The sequence below is a fragment of the Echinops telfairi genome, unplaced genomic scaffold (assembly GCF_000313985.2).
Source record: "Echinops telfairi isolate 266 unplaced genomic scaffold, ASM31398v2 ScPeMD7_5592;HRSCAF=6446, whole genome shotgun sequence".
NCBI classification, from domain to species: Eukaryota; Metazoa; Chordata; class Mammalia; order Afrosoricida; family Tenrecidae; genus Echinops; species Echinops telfairi.
In genome coordinates this window covers 47,875,936-47,897,779 of record NW_022109491.1, presented here as the reverse complement: position 1 = coordinate 47,897,779, position 21,844 = coordinate 47,875,936, and the positions used below count along the sequence as shown (strand labels likewise).

The 21,844-nt window shown below is 38.7% G+C and overlaps 1 protein-coding gene, 1 non-coding gene and 1 pseudogene across 4 annotated transcripts in view; all 3 read right to left on the bottom strand.

Annotated features, from left to right (window-relative positions):
* Positions 1–21,844, bottom strand: part of KIZ (kizuna centrosomal protein) — a 165,357-nt gene that overhangs the window by 60,530 nt on the left and 82,983 nt on the right. For all 3 annotated transcript variants that reach the window (XM_045295558.1, XM_045295559.1, XM_045295560.1), the window contains one exon: positions 6,582–6,663. In XM_045295558.1, coding sequence (XP_045151493.1) covers positions 6,582–6,663 — 82 coding nt within the window. The remainder of the gene's footprint in view (positions 1–6,581; positions 6,664–21,844) is intronic.
* On the bottom strand, positions 6,355–6,518 carry LOC115871441. Its single transcript, XR_004047306.1, has one exon. It is a non-coding gene; the product is annotated as a U1 spliceosomal RNA (small nuclear RNA).
* LOC105979654 lies at positions 20,268–20,897 on the bottom strand (annotated as a pseudogene).

The window sequence follows — 21,844 nt, the reverse complement described above, 5'->3', positions numbered from 1 at the left end:
CAAAGGACTATTGAACTAAGCAGAGTAGTATAATGCGGTGGAAGGGGTGGTTTGCATAAGAATAAGGGAAAAGGTTGGAGGGTGGAAGCATGGAGCACTTCTGCCTCATACAAATTGGCCTTAGGCTCATGTGGAGTTGGATTCTCCTTCCCCCTTGTGTCACTGGAGGAGGTCAGACACTGCGTCCTGCCATTTCCTAGGTTCTTTAAAAATTTACCTATGTCAGACCAAACCATCAATAATTATTTTAAAATGAAGATTAGAGTGGGCCGGGAAACTAGATTTATGAAACGAAACACTCACAATTGAAATAATGAGATATATTCACACAGTGAAATATATCATCAATGTTACTGAAATTGTAGAATTGTAGAACGGAAACCAAAGCTGCTGTATAAACCTTCACCAAAACACAACAACACATTATTTTTTAAAATCAAAGCTAGAGACTCTGTATTAGATATAAGAGTAAAAATAATAGATAAATCCACAAGACATTGATTTTAAAGAGAGACCATCTCTGTGAATATGGCTTCTCACAGGAATGAAGACTACAGAAATGTAAAAGGTTTAAATATGGGCTGTGTGAGCTCATCACTTGTGCTTCTTTGGGAATATGTTCCATTAGTGCCTGTTCACTATCTTTAAACTCTCCCTTTGCATTGTCTCCTAAATCAGTTCCTTCTTCCTCTTGCCTGAAACACTGTAGGGGTTCCTGCACTCTGTCCTAAACCGAAATAGAAGAAATTATCTGCGACATTGCAGAAAAAAAATCTTACAGCTCTATTAAAATAATTCAAATGGCTTTAAAAAAATCTATTAAGTACAAATTTCCTAGTCTAGGTATAACTATTCTACAAAATGACCCCAATTACTTAATGAACTTCATCTCATAACCATAAGGCACCCCCAGACATGGTCCTACCCTCCAGGCTTATTTCCTAGATATGTGCTGATTTTCCTATTCCTTTGCTACAAACAGTATTTTCTACTTGCCTTGTCCTTCACTGGCACCGTAGCCAACTGCGGTCAACTTGTTTCTAACTCAGAGCAATACAATGGGGTAAAAGAGAACTTCCCAGAGAGTTTCCAAGGCTGTAATCTTTACAGAAGTAGGTTTGAACTGCTGATCTTTCATTTAGCAGCTGAAGGGTTACACACTGCACCACTCCGTCTCCTTCATGCATTATTAATCTGTCAAAATCATGGGCATCTTTAAGGGTCTCTTCACATACCCCTCACTCCCTTATCTCTGTCATTGTGGCTCCTCCAGATGGTTTCCTGTTTGTTTGTTTTTGTCTATGAAAGTCAGTATTCATTGGAACAGTCATCCCACAATGCCAAATGAAATCATTATTTTCACGTATCATGAAAAAACATACGTTAAACCCATGAAGCACATTACCACATTGATGAACCTAGAAAACATTATGCTGAGTGAAGCTGGTCAATCACAAAAGGACGAATGTTGTATGAGACCACTACTATAAGGATAAACACCAAGCTTTTGAGCTTGCCCGATATTGGCAACTTAAACCAAATCAAACCAAATTCACTGCCATTGAGTCAATGTTAACTCATAGTAACCCTACAGGACAGTGAAGAGCTGTCCCTCTGAGTTTCTGAGCAAGAAACTTTTTATGGGAATATTATGACTCATCTTTCTCCCCTGGACTGACTGGTAAAGGTTTTGAACTACTGATCTTACAGTTAGCTCAAGAAGCTGAGCGAACCCCAAACATGATAGACCCACAAGATAAAACAAACACCATGACACATGTGAGTCAAACCATCCAATAGCAAAGAAAGGAGAAAATCCTGAGAGCAGCTAGGGAGAAAAGAATAGTCACCTATAAAGACTGGTGATAATAAGTTCAGACTTCTCAGCAAAAACCAAACAGGCAAAAAGAAAGTAGAGTGACACATAAAATCCTGAAAAACAAACAAACAAAAACTGTCAAGAATCTTATAGCCAGCAAAATTATTTTTCACATTAGAAGGAAAAAAAGGGTATTTATAGAGGACGAAAGTTAAAAGAATTTGTAAAAAAAAGACCATCATAAAAAATACTAATAAGAACATTTTGGACAAAGAATCAACAACAGCAGGCAAACTTGAGAGCAATATACAAATCCAAAACTCCAAGAAGTCAATATGATGCAAACAGTACTCAAAGCAACACAGAAATAAAAGAAGACTTCACTACACCACTCTAAAAGAAAGACAGATCATTGGAAAGGAACTCAATAAGTACAGAAAAACACTAAACAATGCAAACAACTCATCCTCCTAGACATATACAGAGAACTCAACCCAAGAGCAGCACAGTATAAATTCTTTTCCAGCACATACATTCTCCAGAATAACCCACATTTTAGTTCAGGAAACAACTTGTAATCAATTTGAAAACACTGAGATTCTATAACTCATTTTATTAGGCCACAACACTATAAAACTAGAACTCAACAATAGAAAGAAAAAGGATAAAAAATCAATTGCATAGAAACTGAACAAACTACTTAAGAACAACTGAATCAAATAAAGAATGATCTTTTAAAAATCCTTGAAACAATTGAGAATGAGAATATAACATACCAAAACCTTTAGGACATAGCAAAAAGAAGTTATCAGATGGCAATGTAAAGCACCAAATACACATATGGAAAAAATTATGCTGCAAAACTTGATATCCATCTGTAGAAGAATGAAACAGGATTCATAGGTCAACCCATGCATTAAAAAACAAACTCAAAAAAAAAAACTCAAAGTGGATCAAATACCTAAATGTGAAACGCAAAGCTATTAGGATTATCAATGAGAATACTGGGTTAAACCTAAGGGCCTAGTGCAGGGAATACATGCACTATCAAATATAACAAAGAAGCACACACAGTAGAAGATAAAATAGATGTCTTAAAATGAAACACTTCTATACATCAAAATATTTCATCAAAAGGGCAAAATGAAAGCCCACAAACTGGGAAACGATATTTAGCAATGACAAAACAGACAAAGAACTAGTTACTAAAACTTACAAAATTCTGCAACACCACAAGAAAACAAATAACTATCTTAAAAGTTGGGCAAAGGACCTGAATATAGACAATTCGCAAAGGATGACACCAGAATGGATATCAAGCACATGAGGAAATGCTCTCCCCTTCACTAGCCATCCAGGAAAAGCAAGTCAAAACAGCAATGAGATACCATCTAACACCAACAATCATAGCCCAATTAAAAAAAAACACAGATAAAAATAAGTGCTGGAGAGGGTGTGGAGAGATTGAAACGCTCATCCGCTTCTGGTGGGCTTGTAAATATGTACAACCACTGTGGAAAGTGATATGGCGATTCCTAAAATAGCTGGCAATAGACATACCATATGATCAAATAATAACTTTGCTGGGCATACAATCCAAAGAAATGAGACTGACCACAAACAGATGTATGCTCTCCCATATTCGCTGCAGCACAATTTACAACACCACAAAGTTGGAAACAGTCCAAATTCCCATCATTAGGAGAATGGATAAAAAACTTCGGCATATTCACACAATGGAATACTCTTCATCGCTAAAACACAGTGACAGAACCAGGAAACGCCTCATGATATGGGTGGATCTGGGAAGCATTTTGATGAGTGAAGTTAGTCAATCACAAAAGGGCAAATACTGTAGGAGCCCATTGTTAGTAGGATAAACACCCTGATGAAGGCAAAATCCTGCACTAGTCAGGCTCTCTGATACCAGTGCCCATGAACCATGCCTAACCCTTTCTATATGCATATCTTGAAAACTACTTTGAAAGAGGAGTTCTCCCTTCAGCTGGGGCCCGATTTTTAGGAGTAGCGGAAAGGAAGATGATCATTTAGTAACTGCCAGGCAAAAATGTGATTAGGTCCCCCCAAACCAGCATCCATTCCTACCAGAGTGATGTGATGCTGACAGGAAAATCTAATCGAGAGGCTGGAAGGGGAGCATACACATCTTGGAGAAGACAAGGATATTTCTGTTGGTAGAAAAAGGAAGAAGCCCAACCTTTTAGTGTAAAAAAAATGACTAACAATATTTTTACAGAACCCAAGAGGAGAGAATGTCTGATACGAGGCTGCTAATAGGGCACACTGGTCTGAGTTTCTGTGTACCGCCTTGGAACCAGGCCACGGGCCATAGAATACTGGGACATTGAACCCTGGATCTTGGAGGAACAAAACTGAGATGGTTAAGATTTCTTATGCCAATCTGGCCAATAAACACATGTGGGATTAACTGAAGGGTGGAGAGATAAATGGCTTGGTGAGCCTCATCTTTTTTTTTTCTCCTCTGGTCTTTTGCTCTCTGATGGTTGGACCAAGGTGCAGCTGCCTTAGCCAGTTCCTTGCTTCAGCTGGCAAGGCTCACTTAATGTGAGACATCCCTGAGAAGTGACATGGATCTACCCTGATGCAGCCCTGGGTGCTAGAGCAGCTGTGTGGAGACACCTGCCAGTGCTGAGAGGCTTACAAGCTCACTGATTCAGCTTTCTTCCTACAGTCAGCGTGATTGCGTGTGTTTTGTGAGATTGAGGACTTTGTAGATTGATGTTGGACATAAGGGTTAATGTTGGACTTATGGGCTTGGACACCACTGGGTTGGGATGCTTTTGTAATGTACACTTACCCTTTATATAAAACTCTTTCATATATACATATGAGTTTCTGTGGATTTGTTGCTCTAGCCTACCCAAACCAACACAAAAACATATTACAAAAACCATACCGGAGGGATGTGATATGGAAACCCCATCAGGTGAATTGGGCTCTACCTCAAACAAACTCTACTGTGACTCAAGGACTTAAAGCCAAAATCACAAGGAGGGTGAAGCAGCGGAGGACAGCAATATTAAGGCTACAGATGTGTTGGCAGGTAAGCTAACATTTACTTAACTACTTCAGTGGCCTACTTGATTATTAAGATATGTATTAATCCAGCAGACCTGTGTCTGACATTGTCAGTGGATATCATAGTAAGCTTTACTTGACCACTAGTTCCCATTAGTTGTATAAACAGTCATGTAGGGATTTAATCTGTGAAAGTCAATAATCCATGTACAATGATTTGTATTTGGTTGTTCAATCTTCCTTTCTCAATTGTGTTTTAAATACATTGGGATGGGCTCAATCAATGACACTATAAACAGAAGGACTTTATGATCCAGAGAGATGATCGATAGGATGCTCTACCATAAAATCACCAAGAAGTCTCTAAGGCAGCGGTTCTCAACCTGTGGGTCATGACCCCTTTGGGGGACGAACCACACTGTCAAAGGGGTCACCCGATTCATAAAAGTAGCAAAATATAATTGAAGTTATGAAGTAGCAGCGAAAATAATTTTATGGTTGGGGGTCATCACAACATGAAGAACTGAATTAAAGGGTCGTGAGAACCACTGCTCTAAGATGATCTAGAGACAGACGGAAAACAGATTTAGGAACAGATTTTGGGATTGCACTTAATCTTAGCTTCAATATAAGAACAATTATTTCTTATGACATGGCCCTGCTCTATACACACCCTCATGAAGTAAACATGGAAGATGTGAGTGCTATAGCAAAGTGTGGTACAGGAATTGGATGGTGCCTGGCTAGCAGAAAGAATAGCAATGGGTGTCTTAAAGGCATGTTTTCAAACAAGCAGCCATCTAAATGGAATGTCAACTAAGCCCACATGGAAGAAGCACACCAACATCTGTGATCCAATGAGTGGAAAAGATGATCTAAATCTGAAAGAGGGAATGGTATCAAATCAAAACTTAAATTATGAAATTCTGGTTTGCAGAAGGCTATGGATAACAGTGGGAGCCAAAAATATATTAGAAGAATCTACTCATGTAATAAGCCTCCAGTGATTCCCCTCTGACCATAAATGAGGGATAGGAATAAACAGGTTATCAGACAGAAAGTATTGGAGAAACAATTATAGTAGATTAAAATGATAAATCTGACCTGAATGGTTAAAACATTGTCATTTGATCTTTCTTTGGATATACTCTGAGCTTGATCTGATTTTTAATATTTTGGTTTTTTCCCCACATTGCTGCTTGTTCTTGTTGGTAGCATTCTTGACTCCCTATGTTTTTCAGTATGTGAATTAGTATGTGAATTAAAATTGAGTGAATCTACAGAGTAGGTAGAATAAGGGTTGCAGGAAAGGGGCCGATATCAAGGAGTATAAGAAGGAAGAAAATATTTTTAAAATGAGTGTGGTAGCGATTGTACACTACTTGATAGGATTGAACTATTGAATGATATGATGTCTTGATTATATCCTAAAAATTATTTTGAAGGGAGAAGTTAACTTTTTTTTTTTCTTTCTTTAGGGGATAGTGCGAACGCAGTCCCCCACTACCACAAATTATGCAGTCGAGTTTCCCACATTTGGGGAAATCGCAGGGGTCAGCACACTCGGAGTGCAATGGGTGAGCCTCGCCCTGGGAAAACTACCTTCCTGATCATGGTGTCTCCCCTGCCAGGTAAGTATGTTATTAACTTTCATCCTGTGGTATTCCATTTTATCTGGAAAAAGTTTAAAGTGCGTAGGTACCTCTTTGTTGAGAGAACGATCTTGTTCTTTCGCTGTAGTGATATGCTGCCCCAATAAATCTGAATGTGTTGTTTGTTCTGATCTATAAAACAAGCAGGAAACACACAAAAGAGTAACATTTGGTTATTACTAATGAAATATAATATTTTTGAGGGAATAAGTTACTATAATATAGCTTATGTACAAATGTCTGGAACCTAAATATTCTGAACTAAAGGAATATCCAGGGTCAAAGTATCTTTAAAAAAATTAATTTCAGATACACTAGAAGTTTCAAAAATAATACAGAATATTCTGCTTACCCTTCAGCAAGCTCACACACTGGTAACATTTTATATAACTACATTAAGTAATTAAAACTGGGAACCTAGCTCTGATATTATACAATTAACTCAACTTTGACATTATACAATTAATTAAACTTCAGATCTAACCACTTTTTACACATATCTTTTGTGTGTGTATGTGTGTAGTCCTATGAAATTTGTCATAAGTCCTTATCCTAACCTTCTTGGAATGATTACAGTTACATTTTAGCCAAACCTAAAATATGAGGCTAAGGTCTATTCCAACAAAATGTGTACAAACATATTTCTATAATTATTCAGTGGCACTGTGGATGAAAAGCCTGGTGATGTGATTCTGTAATAATTAAACCCATTGCTATTGAGTTAATTCTGATTTACAATGATCCTATAGGACAGAGTAGAACTATTCCTGGGGCTTCTGAGACTGCAGATCTTTACAGGATGAAATCTTTCTCTTGTAAGAAAACACCATGGGGCAGTTCTATCTGTAACACATGAGGCTGCCATAGCTGTAATCAACTTTAAACAATAGGTAGGTTTTCTGGTTCAGCATTACCTAATTACAACTGATTTATAACACATTGATATTTTTGATTAAAGATTTAAATGAAGGCAAATATAACACCTCAAATTTTATTCTGAACAGAAAAAACAATAAAATAGACAGAAAAAAATTAACAGATTTTTGCTTACCATAATCTAGACCTAGGGTGGGGCTGTCAGGCCATAGATGGATTATGAAATCAATACCATGCACCTAACATCAAAGGCCTCACCAAAGAGAAGCAGCTCTGGTCATCACTTTAGTGGTGGGTTAATTAAATGTTTGACCAGTATGGACCATAAATGATGTTATAAATATAAAAATGGCCCTTGGAAAAAAAAGGTTACCCACCCCTGGTCTAGACAATATAAAAGATTCAATCTTTCAACATGCACTTAAGAGCACAACTGGATGATTGGATCTGAAAGAAGCCACTTATAGAGACAAGTAGCTGTACCTAGAAAAACACAAAACAATGATGTTCTCATTACTCTTCCATATAAAATAAAACTATCAAACAATAATTTTTATGTTAAAGTGTTTTGACAAGGCAATAACGAGCAAAATTTTTATCAATCTAAATAGCATGGATCATATTATAATATTTCAAGGTTGTCTAAAATAATTATTTGTTATTCATCTAATAATAATAAATCTTTCCTATGAAGATCGTTTAACACTTAATATATAATGACAGAAATGATGTGTATTTTTATTTTCACTTGTTTTATTTTATGAGTAGGAGCTCAGAAGTATCCAGAGTATGGAATGGTACAGATGCCTCACTTTACAGACAATTAGAAAAAGAGATAGATGTCAACCGCCCTGATTTAATCAGGGACTCTGACATACCCAACTTGCTGTGCAACAAGGCTTAAGGATTTCATGTCCATTGGTTGCTTTCCATTCTGTTTGGTATAACACCAGAGTCATTAACAAGTAAAGATAATAAGCTCTTTACAAAGCTGAGTTTCTGGAATGGCTAATCAAACTGAATAGTTACTGCTTGGGTGCCATGGAGATTACAAAGCAGACAGGAATATTTTAATTAGAAGACTTTCCAGCAATAACTTCTGGGTACTGAGGAGCACCAGGATAAGGCAAAGAAGGCAAGGTGTGGACTGAGGCCAGGACTGAAAACGCTCGAAAGAAGATTGTGGACTTTAAAGATCTTACTGTGGTCCCTCAAAGGTCATATAAGCAGTATTTTTCCAGAGTCAAAGGGAGCAGTATAGTGACAATCAGTGTGCACTATTTGACTGGGGCACCTCCAGTCTCAGCACACACGGCAATGGTAACTGTGAAAGAGCTCAAACTCACTGTCACTGAGTCAATGCCAACTCACAGCGACCCTGCAGGGCAGGGTAGAACTACCCTTGTGAGTTTCTGAGACGAACTCATTGAGTAGAAAGCCCTGTCTCTGGCTGGTTTCAAACTGCTGACCTTACAGGTAGCAGTCCAATGCATAACCACTATGTTACCAGAGCTCCTAAACTATAAAAGAAAACAACACTAATATTAGGAACTGTCTCTGACATTTTTTGTCTGGCTTCAAAAAATACGATAAAGAAAGTCTTGACATTTCCAAAGATTCATTTAGGAGTTCTATACAGGAAATAAGCTTCTGGTGATTTCCTTCTATCCATAATGGAGGGGTGATAATAAACTAGTTACCAAATAGAGAGTACTGGAGAGCTGATTTAAATGGTTAAAACCACGTCACTTGATCCACCATCTGATACGCAGGGGGCCTGATCTGGTTTTCAACATTTTCTATTTGTTTACTTTTTTCATATTGGCATTTATTTCTGATATATTTTGTCATCATGAGTAGCTTTTTGAATTTTTGTTTTATGTTTTTCTGTCTATCTGTATATGAAACCCAGGATTGATGAACCTGTAGAGACAACAATTAGAATAAGGATTCCTGGGGGTACAGTGGAGGAGGGGGCAAAGGGGAGCTGATGTCAAGGAGTTCAAGAAGAAAGAGAATGCTTTGCAACTGACTGTGGTAGCAATTATATAATACTGCTTGATGTAATTGCACTATGGAACGACATGATATCAGTATTAGCTCCCAATAAAATGGTGTTTGGGGTGGTGGGGGTGGTGGAGGGAGTTGTACAATCAACACCACACTCAGTTTTAGGGCATTTTCTTCATTCTTGTACTCATCACCATTAGCTCCCTCTACCCCCTACCCCCAAACATCCTCTGGAACCACCAATCCAGTTACTATCTACAGTATTTAGAGTTACCTATCCTGGATTTCACATGCAGAGAAATACTAAAAAAACAAAAACAAAAAACCTAGCAATGATAATAAAAACAGATAAAAACCTCAATAGAAAAGAAAGCAGAAAATACTAAAAAATAGAAAAAGTTTAAAATGGATGAAAAGGAAGATCAAAGGATAAGGTGCTAAATTTTAGCCTAACTGCATTTGCAATCCACTTTCCATCTGCATTCTGCAAAATAGCAAGGATTTTCACATCCCTGATCTATGGTCAGAGAGGATTCACCAGAGGTTTAATTCAGTGTGCATTTTCTCTTCACTTTTTTTTTAAAAACAGAAACAACTTTAAAATGGGTCAAAAGATTATAAAATGATATTACATTGTAACATAACTACATCTGCCATAATCGACTTTATAATGCTGTTTGACAATAAGGCTTTTCACAACCCTGAAGCATAATCAGCAGGGATGATACAAGGATTATAAATAATATAATCCAAATCTGAAGGAGGGAAAGGTTTTAATTGTGAACACTTGGTTTGCAGAAAGCTATGGATGACAGTGGAAACCCCAAATCCTTTTGCAGGGTTCACATATAGATTAAGCCTCAGAGAATCCCCTTTGATCATAAAGAGATTTTCCGGAGCAGACAGGCCCAATGCAATGTGTCGTTTGAGTTCTTGAGTGCTGCAACCGTGAGCACTGATTGTGGATCCAAGTGAAATGAAATACTTGGCAATTTTAATCTTTTCTTGTTTAAAGTAATGCTGCGTATTAGCCCAGATGAGAGAATTGTTATTTTCCTTATGAACTGTAATCCATATGTATTTTTCAGTAAGTCTTTGTAATCTTTTTCTCTTTCAGTAAGCAAGATTGTGTCATGTGTATGTTGCAGGTTGTTAGTGAGTTTTCCTCTAGGCCTAATGTCTTGTTCTTCTATGTTCATGTCATTTCCTCAGAATTTAGAATGAATTATTATGGCATGGTGAGAAGACACAAACCTGGTGCACATTTTTTCCTGATTTTAAAACATGTATACCGTATATACTCATGTATAAGCCGTTTTTAAAAGCACATTTTTAATGTAGTTTTGTGGTACAATTAGGTGCCTCGGCTGATATTCAGGTTGGTTTACACTCAAGTGCATACAGTAAATATTTTCTTGTTCTGGTTAAATGACTGTCTCTTGCTCTATATACAGGTATTATATGAACACAATTAAGTGTTTTGAAGCTGCATTCTTCATAATGATACCCATAATTTGTTAGACTCCACAGAGTTGAATGTCTGCATAGTCAATGATCACAGGTAAACATAACTAAGGTATTCTTGCTTTCAGTCAAGGTCAAACTGACATGAGTAAAGATATTTTTTATTCTACATCTTCCCTCTTAATCTAGTTTGAATTTCTGGCAGTTCTGTCAACATACTACTGTGACTCTTGTTGAATTATCTTCAGCAAAACTGTACTCGGTTGAGATAGTAAGGATAGTGATGATTACTGCATTCTGTTGGGTCATCTTTCTTCAGAAGGACATGACTATGGAGCTCTTCTGGTCAGCTGACTAGATAGCTGTCTTTCAAACATCCTGCCATAAGCAAATGAGTGTACACAGAATGTATTCATTTGTTAAAACATTTTGATTGGCATCCTGTAAATTCCTGTAGTCTTCTTTGCACTAATGCTTTCAGTGCAGCTTTGAAATCTTGCTCTAATACCATTGGCTCTTGTTCATATACAATCCTCTTAATGGTGGACTACTGATCAATTTTTTTTTTGGTACAGAACTCTGTGTATCCCTTCCATCTCCTTTTGATGCTTTCTGTGTCATTCCACTTTGTGCCCATAAAATTCTTGAATCTGCAACCAATATTTATCTGCTGTACTGTAATTGCTTGTATTTTGGCACGATACTGGAGGCTAGCTCACTGGTATTTTCATATATCAGCAGTGTCTCTCATGTGGGACAGGTTTCAGTGGAGCTACCAGTATAAGAGAAACTAAGAGAGAGAGTCTAATGATTCACTTCTGAAAATATTGACCCTTATGAACACCAGCAGACTACTGTCTGATACAGGGCTGAAGGATGAGCCTTTCAGGTTGGAAAGTATTAAATAATGAGTAAAAAAGAGCTACTGTCTCAAAGTATGGTTGAAAACTTTAACAGAAAAATCCTAAAGTCTATTATGCAAGAAATGACAAACCCAGAAGTAATTTTTTTAAAAATCACTTTAATGGGGGTTTGTACAGCTCATATCACAATCCATACATCCACCCATTGTGTCAAGCACATTTGTGCATGTGTTGCCATCATTTTCAAAACATTTTCTTTCTTTTGGAGCCCTTGCTATCAGCTCATTTCCCCGCCTCACCCACCTTCCCTCCCTCATGAACCCTTGGTAATTTATAAAATTTTTTTTCATGGCTTACATCGACGGCTGTCTGCCTTCACCCACTTCTCTGTTGTCTCTCCCCTGGGAGGGGGTTATATGTAGATCATTGTGATCAGTTCCCCCTTTCTCCCCGCATCTTCTCCTTCCGCTCTTGGTATCAATGCTCTCAGTATTGGTCCTGAGGAGTTTATCTGTCCTGGATTCCCTGTGTTTCCAGCTCTTATCTGTACCAGTATACATGTTCTGGTTTAGCCTGATTTGTAAGGTAGAAATGATAGTTGGGGACAGGGCGGGAGAAGCATTAAATAACTGGAGGAAAGCTGTATGTTTCATTGGCGCTACACTGCACCCTGACTGGTTCATCTCTTCCTTGTGACCCTTCTGAAAGGAAATGTCCAATTGCACTCCCCCTCATTCACATTGATATGATTTTTTTGTTCTGGGTCTTTGATGCCTGATACCTGATCCCATCGATACCTCATGATCACACAAGATGGTGTGTTTCTTCCACGTGGACTGTGTTGCTTCTCAGCTAGATGGACCCTTGTTTATCTTCAAGCCTTTAAGACCCCAGACACTGTATCTTTTGATAGCTGGGCACCATCAGCTTTCTTCACATTTGCTTATGCACCCGCTTTGTCTTCAGTGATAATATCAGGAAGGTGAGCATCATGGAATGCCAGTTTAATAGAACAAAGTATTCTTGCATTGAGGGAGTACTTGAATAGAGGCCCAGTGTCCGTCTGGTACTTTGATACTTAACATATATGTACATAGATCTATTTCCCAATTGCTATATAAAAATATCTTTACATATGTACATGCCTGTATTTAGACCTCTATAAATGTCCTTTGCCTTCTAGTTCTTTCCTCTATTTCCTTTTACTTGCCCTTTGTCCTACTATTATGTTCGGCCATCATTCAGGTTTTAGTAATTCCTCTTGGCTACACTGCCCTTGATCAAGCCCCACCAGGCATCCTATGTCTTCCTCGCCATCAGTTTTAGATTACTTGATCCCTTGTCCCTGGGATTGTTGACACCCCCTTCCTTTCCCCTACCTCCCCTTCTCCCATGTCCCCCCAGAACCATCAGTCCCATTGTTTTCTCCTCCAGATTGTTTATCCCACCCTTATTATCTAGATAGACATGCAGAGACAATAAGCACAAAAACAAGCCAGAGCAAAAGAAAACAAAACAACAATAACAACAAAAAAACCAATGACATAAAAAGTAAATCCTATAAATAGTTTGTTGACCTTTAGGAGTGTTTTCCGGTCGAATCTGATGGGGTGCCACACTCTGGCACCAAAAGTCTACTTTTGGCATTCCCCGGGGACTTCATTGCTTTGTTCCCCTTGCTGCTCTGTTGCATGCCCTTAGTGTTTTGCCCTGGTGGAGTAATGTTTTCATATTCATTCTTAAAAGCAACATTTCAAGATGTATCCTGAAATCCAATGCTGTCAGGGATAGGATAACAGCCATCTATCTGCAAGGAAGACTAGTTAATATGGCTTATTATTCAAGTTGATACACTCATGACTAATGTCAAAGATGAAGAAATTGAAGATTTCTAGCAAGTAATAGGGACTACCAAGATAGCAAACAAGACAAATATGCTGCATAGTCCTTCTACAACAATGACTTGAGAAACTTAGAGCTCTGAGTCTTTGAGGAAAAGAGATATAAGTGAATTAAATACTGACAGGGCAATAAAGCGGGACACAAGTAGCAAGAGATGAAACAGTTGAATGGATTTTTAACTGGCTGGCTCTGGGAATAGTCAAAATCAGGTCTGGTTGCTTGAGACCAGTGCAGACACATACCACTGGTGGAAAATGGGAAAGGTGTGATCAACCCTGCTTCCCACACATACCTGGTAACCAGATAATTGACCAACACCCACCCTCACACTCACAGCCGTCAGATGCATACTCCTTGATCACCCCCGGGGCTGTTGATTACCAAAAGGTAGAAGAGGAAACTCAGGAGCAACCTGCATGGTCTTCATAACCTAAGCTTGCCTGAGACTATTGCAAGCACACACTACTGGTTGACAAATCGAAAGCCGTGGTTTGTTTTGGCTTGTGTTTCACAGGCAAAAACCCCAGCTATACCCAAACCTCCAACATGTACATCTACTTGGCAAGGGCCCTACCCACTCAGGGGCTACCTGATCATCAAATTAACACAAATACAATCACAATCACAATGCCACAGAGAAATAAGACAATTTCAGTTTACGGTAAGAAATAAGAGACAGTAGTGTGAACAAGTGAAAAATATAGAATGCCAAAAATATTTCTGAGTAAGAAAAGACAATAAAACTATCAAATAAAGAGTTTACAAGAATGGTACATTCAGTGGATGGAAAGAGTGATAAAGCTACAAAAAAAAAATAATAATAATAATAGGAAAGCACAAAAAACTTTAGAATAACTCAGGAAAATGATACAAGAATAATCTGACAAAATAAATTAAAAATTAGAAACCACAAAAAACCTGCAAAAAATCCCCGAAAATATTAGTACTTAATATTAATACTAAGATTTTGGAAATAGATAATACATTGAAATAGCAAAGGAATGCAATTCAGTCAATGGAAGGCTGAATTAGTGACCTTGAAGGCAAACCTCAACACTAACCTACTAGAGGAACAAGAAGAAGAAGTTCAAAAGAATGCATAAGAATTATATGGACACTATTAAGAAAAATAACGTATGTGTAACAGGAACTCTAAAACAGGAAAAGCAGGGTAGAGGACAGAGAAAATTGTTGGAGTTGGTGGAATAAATTATCCTTGTCATCATGAAAGGTGAGAAGATATCGATTCTTTCATAGTATTAGGCTGGGTTCTCTAGACATACAAAACCAGTGATGCTTGTATGTGTAAGTATATATATATATCAATAAATGGCTCATACAGTGGTAGAAGTGGATAAATCCATTCTGATTCAAACCCATGGGTCAGATGAAAGTTGAAGGCTTCTCCTGACTCCTGTAGCTACAGGGGCTTATAAACAGGAAGCAGAAAGACCATATGCTGGTGGATGCTTATGTGAGATTGACTGCATGAACCCAAGGTTGGCAATCTGCTGATGGCACCTTACATTGGCAGGTGGTATTAACAGGAGGTTGACAAACCAGATGCAGGATCCAAATCCAGCAGTAGAAGTGAGCTAGCTTCCATACATTAGCAATTAATATTAAGAATACACCTCCCCCCAGAAGAAATTATTTCAGAGGACAGCACTGAAGCTGCAGCCCAGGGAGAGGGACATGTCTGAACAGAGCACACAGGAGCAAATGAAGGGGGAGGAAGAGATTGTGGAGCATATCCTGGCCCACCAAGCCTTGAGGACGATGTTCCTACTCAGAGCAGTGAACCCACAGAGAAGACCATATGGCCGGCCTCACTATGAGACACAACATCCCTCAGTGACCCATAGCCCTACAGGAGACAACACTGGAGACACAGTGTGGGAATTGTGCCTGATCTGATCCCACCACACCAAGGCAAAACACTAAGGGAGTGCAACAGAACAGCAAGGGGAACAGTGCAACCAAAAATAGACTTTGGGACCAGGGCTTGGCAGTCAATCAAACTAGACTGGAAAACACTCCTAAAGGCCAACAAACAGTCCTTGAAATAACTACAAGCCTTTCTTCTTCTTCTTTTTTTTTTTTTTTTCCGTCATTGGCTTTCTGTTGTTTTGTTTTCTTTTGTTTTGCTCTGTCTTTCTTTTGTGCATGTTATTGTCTCCGCAGGTCTGTCTAAATAAGATAGGCTGGATGAATAATCTGGAGGAGAAAATAACGGGACTGACAGTTCTGGGGGACATGGGAGAGGGGGAGGGAAAGGAAGTGGTGTTAACAAACCCAGGGATAAGGTAAAATCAAGGGATCCAAATCAGTGGTGAGGAGGGTGTAGCAGGCCTGGTAGGGCATGATCAAGGGTAATGTAACCGAGAGGAATAAATGAAACCCAAATGAAGGCTGAGCACAATAGTGGGACAAGAGGAAAGGAAAAGGAAATAGAGGAAATAACTAAGAGGCAAAGGGCATTTATAGAGGTCTAAATATAGGCATGTACATATGTAAATATATTTATATATGAGGATGGAAAAATAGATCTATGTGCATATATCTATAGGTTTAGTATTAAGGTATCTGATAGACATTGGGCCTCCACTCAAGTATTCCCTCAATGCAAGAACAGATTGTTCTAATAACCTGGCATTTCATGATGCTCACCTTCCTGACATTATCACTGAAGACAAAGTAGGTGCATAAGCAAATGTGAAGAAAGCTGATGGTGCCCAGCTATCAAAAGAGACAGTGTCTAGGGTCTTAAAGGCCTGAAGATAAACAAGCAGCTATCTAGCTGAGAAGCAACAAAGCCCATATGGAAGAAGCACACCAGCCTGTGTGATTACGAGGTGCCGAAGGGATAAGTTATCAGGCATCAAAGAACAAAAAATCATATCATTGTGTGTTCACCTCCCCAATATGATCGCTGAAGAAAATGGGTGCATAAGCAAATGTGAAGAAAGCTGATGGTGCCCGGCTATCAAAAGATATAGCATCTGGGGTCTTAAAGGCTTGAGGGAAACAAGAGGCCATCTAACTCGGAAGCAACAAAGCTCACATGGAAGAAGCACACCAGTCTGTGTGATCGTGAGGTGTCAAAGGGATCAGGTATCAAAGAACAAAAAATAAAATCATTGTGAATAAGGGGGAGTGCAGAGTGGAGACCCAAGACCTATCTGTAGGCAACTGGACATCCCATTATAGAAGGGTCGCAGAGGGGAGATGAGCCAGTCAGGGTGCAGTGCAGCAATGAAACATACAACTTTCCTCTAGCTCCTAAATGCTGCTTCCTCCCTGTCCACTATCATGATCCCAGTTCTACCATACAAATCTGGCTAGACCAGAGGATGTACACTGGTACAGATAGGAACTGGAAACACAGGGAGTCCAGAGGGTATGATCCCTTCAGGACCAGTGCTTAAAAGTGGAAATACTTAGAGGGTGGAGGGAGGGTGGGCTGGAAAGGGGGAACTGATTACAAGGATCTACATATAACCTCCTCCCTGGGGGATAGACAACAGAAAAGTGGGTGAAGGGAGATGTCTGACAGTGTAAGATATGACAAAATAATAATAATTTGTAAATTATCAAGGGTTCGTAAGGGGAGGGAGTGGAAAAAAATGAGGAGCTGCTACCAAGGGCTCAAGCAGAAAGCAAATGTTTTGAGGATGATGGCAACGAATGTACAAATGTGCTTGACCCAATGGATGTAGGTATGTGTTATGATAAGAGTTTTACAAGGCCCCAATAAAATGACTAAAACCAAAACAACAACAAAAAAAGAATACACCACACCCCGAACAAAACCACTCAATCATATCAAGGCTGTGACCAGATTAAGGAAGTCTATTCTCCCTATAACCGCAAGCTGCTACACAAAAGAGCCCATCATGGAATTGACCGCAATATGCTAGATCAGATTATGGGAGAAGCCTGGCCCACTCAAGTTGACATAAAGTCTACCTATCACAATATACAAAAGCTGAAAGAACACCAAACAGAACAGACTCCAAAAGAAAATCACCAAACATATAAAAAAATTTTCCCCCAAAATTAAAGACGGAAAGAATCTGTAGAACAACTCAGGAAAAACAAAACATTTGTTACAAAAGGGACCCAATTAGACTAAGCTCTGATTCCTCAATAGAAATCAGGCAGGCCAGAAGGTAATGAGATGACATCCTATGGTGGAGTAAAGTTTCTTAAAATGGCTTTTCTACCCAAGTTTCTGTCAAAAGAATAAACAAAATCTGTCTTAAAAGAAGTACAGCCGGCATGTTCCTGTGGTAGCATTATGAGTGAAGGGGAGGAGTCTTATCTGTCAATCAAGATATAACCAGTGAGGTCTCTTATGCGCATGACCTTCTCGTGAGAATTCTGGGAACTCCTGTTTTTTCCTGCTTAGAGGCAGGAGACACTTCTCTTTCTCAGCTCACTCCCTTGGAGACTCTCTACTGACAAGGCTGATTCCCTGCGAGACATCCCTGAGGAGAAGCTACATGGACCTACCCTGATGCAACCTGACCTCTGGAGCTGGAGAAGCCACAAAAAGACCCCTGCCAGCACTGAGATGCTTATGGTGCCATTGGATCCAGAAGACTTCCAACTCAATGGTCTGTGATCTTCCTGCATTCATGTGCTTTGTGAGTCTGAAGAGAACCATTTAGATTGGTATCAGGCAAATGGGCTAATATTGGACTTAGGGACTTGATCTGGACCGGGCTGGGATGTTTTCTCAATATTCAATTGCTATTATATATAAGACTCTTTCCTATTCACATTTGAGTCTTTATGGATTTGTTTCTCTAGTCTCTCCGGACTAACACAGTTACTTATAAGCAAGCATGATGAATCTTCAATTCCCATACTTAGCGCATGTTGTCAGGAGAGACTAGTACCTGGAAAAGGACATTATGCTTGGTAAATTAGAGGGATAGTGAGAAAAAGAAAGGCCCTCCACAAGATGGATTGGCACAGTGGTTGCAACAATGGGCTCGAATATAATAACAATTGTGAAGATAGTGCAGGACCAAGAAGTGTTTTGTTCTGACAGTGGTGGTGGATGGACAGGTCAATAGTCATGCAAAACTCAATCTTTCCAGAGAGAAACCAATGGTCTAAACACTACAATAAACATCCTTGTCTAGTAGACATAAATGCCTTACCTTGTCACCTACAATCAGAATTTGGCATCCTAGATTTTAGGGAGTCATGCAAAGGAGTTAGTTTGTAGAAAAAAGTAAGTCAAAAGTCACTCCTCTTAGTAAAAAACAAAACAAAACAATTCAAGCCTGTTTTTCTAACAACTATAGCAAAAGGTCACATTTCATCACAATAGGCTGAAAAGCACCTAACTGGAAAGATCATTTTCAGCATTTCCTATAGTTTGGAGTTTATGAGTACAGATGCAGAAAGTAATATAAAATACACACAAGATTTGTAAACTCTGTTTTCTATCTACCAAACAGAATCATCTTATGGTGATATTTTCTGGTGAAAGATCCTTTTAGAGAATGTTATCCTGACTTCCATTTCAACCCTTGATGAGATCCAAAATACACTAGATTTATGCTGAACTCTAATCTAAGGAAAATGACTTTCTTTTTAAAAAACACATTAAAAACCTTATTGTGTCATGTGTCCAAATTTGCATGAATTTGACACATTTCTGCTAATTCTATAGAACATAATTGTTGCACATTTTTCTTCACTCTTTGAAATCAGTATGCTATGAATCTTTTAATATTTATTTCAGCCCATCTCCTGTCTTCTTGCCTTTCCTTTTCCCCCAGGAAACTTAGAAAAACCTTCTTCTAGAGGAAGGTTTAGCCTGAAGCCAGGACAGAAGTTAGGTGAAAACGCAAGGTGATATGGTTCTTATTTTGTCTAAGAGCATTTGTCATGCCCTCGTATTGCTTCTGGAAGCCCACTCGCTTAGCCAGCTCTTTGCTCCACTTTTAAACCAGATGCTGCATAAACTAGCTCTAGGTATTCTGAGCAATATTAATCCCAGTTAAGTTTCACAGAGTCTTTCAGAAAGTGAACTTGGTTTTCAATTACTGTTATTTTTTTAATTGAAGTAAGGAGTAGCAAGGAACAGTTCCCTGGACAATGAGATTAAGCGGGATTCAGCACCTACTTCTCCATCCTCATTAACATATGCCTGATACCATGCATGGCAGGTATACATTGCTAAACTCTCATGGTGTGGGGATACTAGGCAGCCAGTATAGTTTCAAATATTTTGGGGTGGGATGGGGTGGAACAGTGCTTAGAAAGGTCCATAGTAAATAATATATCCTTTCTGAAATAACACCATCCATTTACCTTTTAGGATTACTATGACCAAAGACTATGTAGGGATGATGCGTTACAGTAAAAAAGAATGTGGTAACAGAGGAAAGAGTTATGACTCTCCAAATTGAGGAAAATACCTAATAGAAAAGTAAAGATAGAAAATACATGCTAATTTAATGGCAAACTTATTTTTGATAGTCTGACTGTAACAACCTGGTATGGACAGGAGCGCAGTGGGGATCACCATTACCTGCAAGGACATCACTGCTACAGTACACGGTCCTTGTGGCTTGTCCCTGTTTGGGGGCCTTGGAACCATCAGTACTGCAGCAGGAAGTTGGTAGACATATTAATGTCATTGTTTGATGATCTTAAGGCTTCCAGAGCATCAGCTCTGTAAAATCACATCTTCTTGAGCCAGGCAACCTGTCCCTCAGAAACCTCTAAAGGAGGGGATGCTTGTTGTTCAGACAACCAAACATCATGATAGTTTCATTGCTAATGTAAAGGAAGAAAAAAACAATTCCAATTGATCATTTATCTCTGCTGCTGTTTGTTTCCACACTTTAGCAAACTGAGAGATTATCAGCTACACATCAAACATCTCCATTCTCTGTCACTGGATGTCTAATGTTACTTCCATACTGATTCTGGCTTCACCACCAGTCTCAGAAACTTAAAGATAAGCTCAAGTGTCCAAGAAAACAACTTTGCCATCCAGGTAGAAATGCAGAGCACCTAATGAACTTTCAGGAAATTGCTCTTGTAGCATATACTAGAAATAAGTCTACTTATGGCTATAATCCAGATGAAGGAACCAGAGAAGAAAAACTTGTAGTTCCAATAGATAATTAATATCTTGTTTGTGATGAAAAACTCGCCCAGAATTTGTGCCACTTAGAGTCTTGGTATGGAGCAGTAAAATGGTACAAGCAGGGTAAACAGGTGTCAGGACTCCAGAAAGCAAATTAGTGGCAACAGTGAAGACTGTACTGTATAGTTTCAATAACAAAAAAGTCAAACAAGACTGACAAAACCAGGAACCCAGCAAAAAAGTTGTAAATTTTCTGCTACCCTATCTTCTTTCAAATATCCTAAGATTATACATAAGTAGACTCCTGCAGAGAATATCTTTCAAATCAAAGCAGATCATTCTTCCATTTATCAGCCTCCAAATCTGGAGGTCTTTTATAGCCTGGAGGCCACACAGGAAGAATTTCTGACAGTGTGGCAGGAGGAGAGTCAATAAAAGGGACAGGGCACTGGGATCTAGTTGAAGACAAGTGTTTTTGTAAAGCCCACTGAAGCTGATGGTTGGCCATAATTTCTTATTTATATCACTGACAATGTCGAGGACCACATGATAGACTAAGTAATACATTAATGGTAGACAAATAATGTGAGGTCAGACCCAAGGCCATTTTCATTCTTTCAGTAAACAAGGATACCTTTAGGTGGGCTTCCAGACATGGGGGTACTTATCACATCTGAGTAATAATTTGTGTTTTGATAAAACACACCAAGGATGTATTTTAATAAAAAGAAATGAGTTGGTCCCTGTAATGTAAAGGATCATTTTAATATGTTCTTTCTTGTCATAGTATTATAATACCACCCAAATGATTGGGCAGGACTATGCAAATAAGGTTCTTATGTTCACCAAGGGGAATAGATTGGTTGCTTATAATGAAAACAAAGTACATGACATTCTTGTGTGTATGTGTGTGTGTGTGTGTCGGGGGGTGGGGGCGATTTTAAAAAGTATATGGAATCACAGCAAAGGAATGAGTCTGTTTTTCCATTCTGCTAGGCTTTATTTTTTTTTTCTTTCTCTTTTTTAACATTTTATTAGGGGCTCATACAACTGTTATCCCAATCCATACACACATCAATTG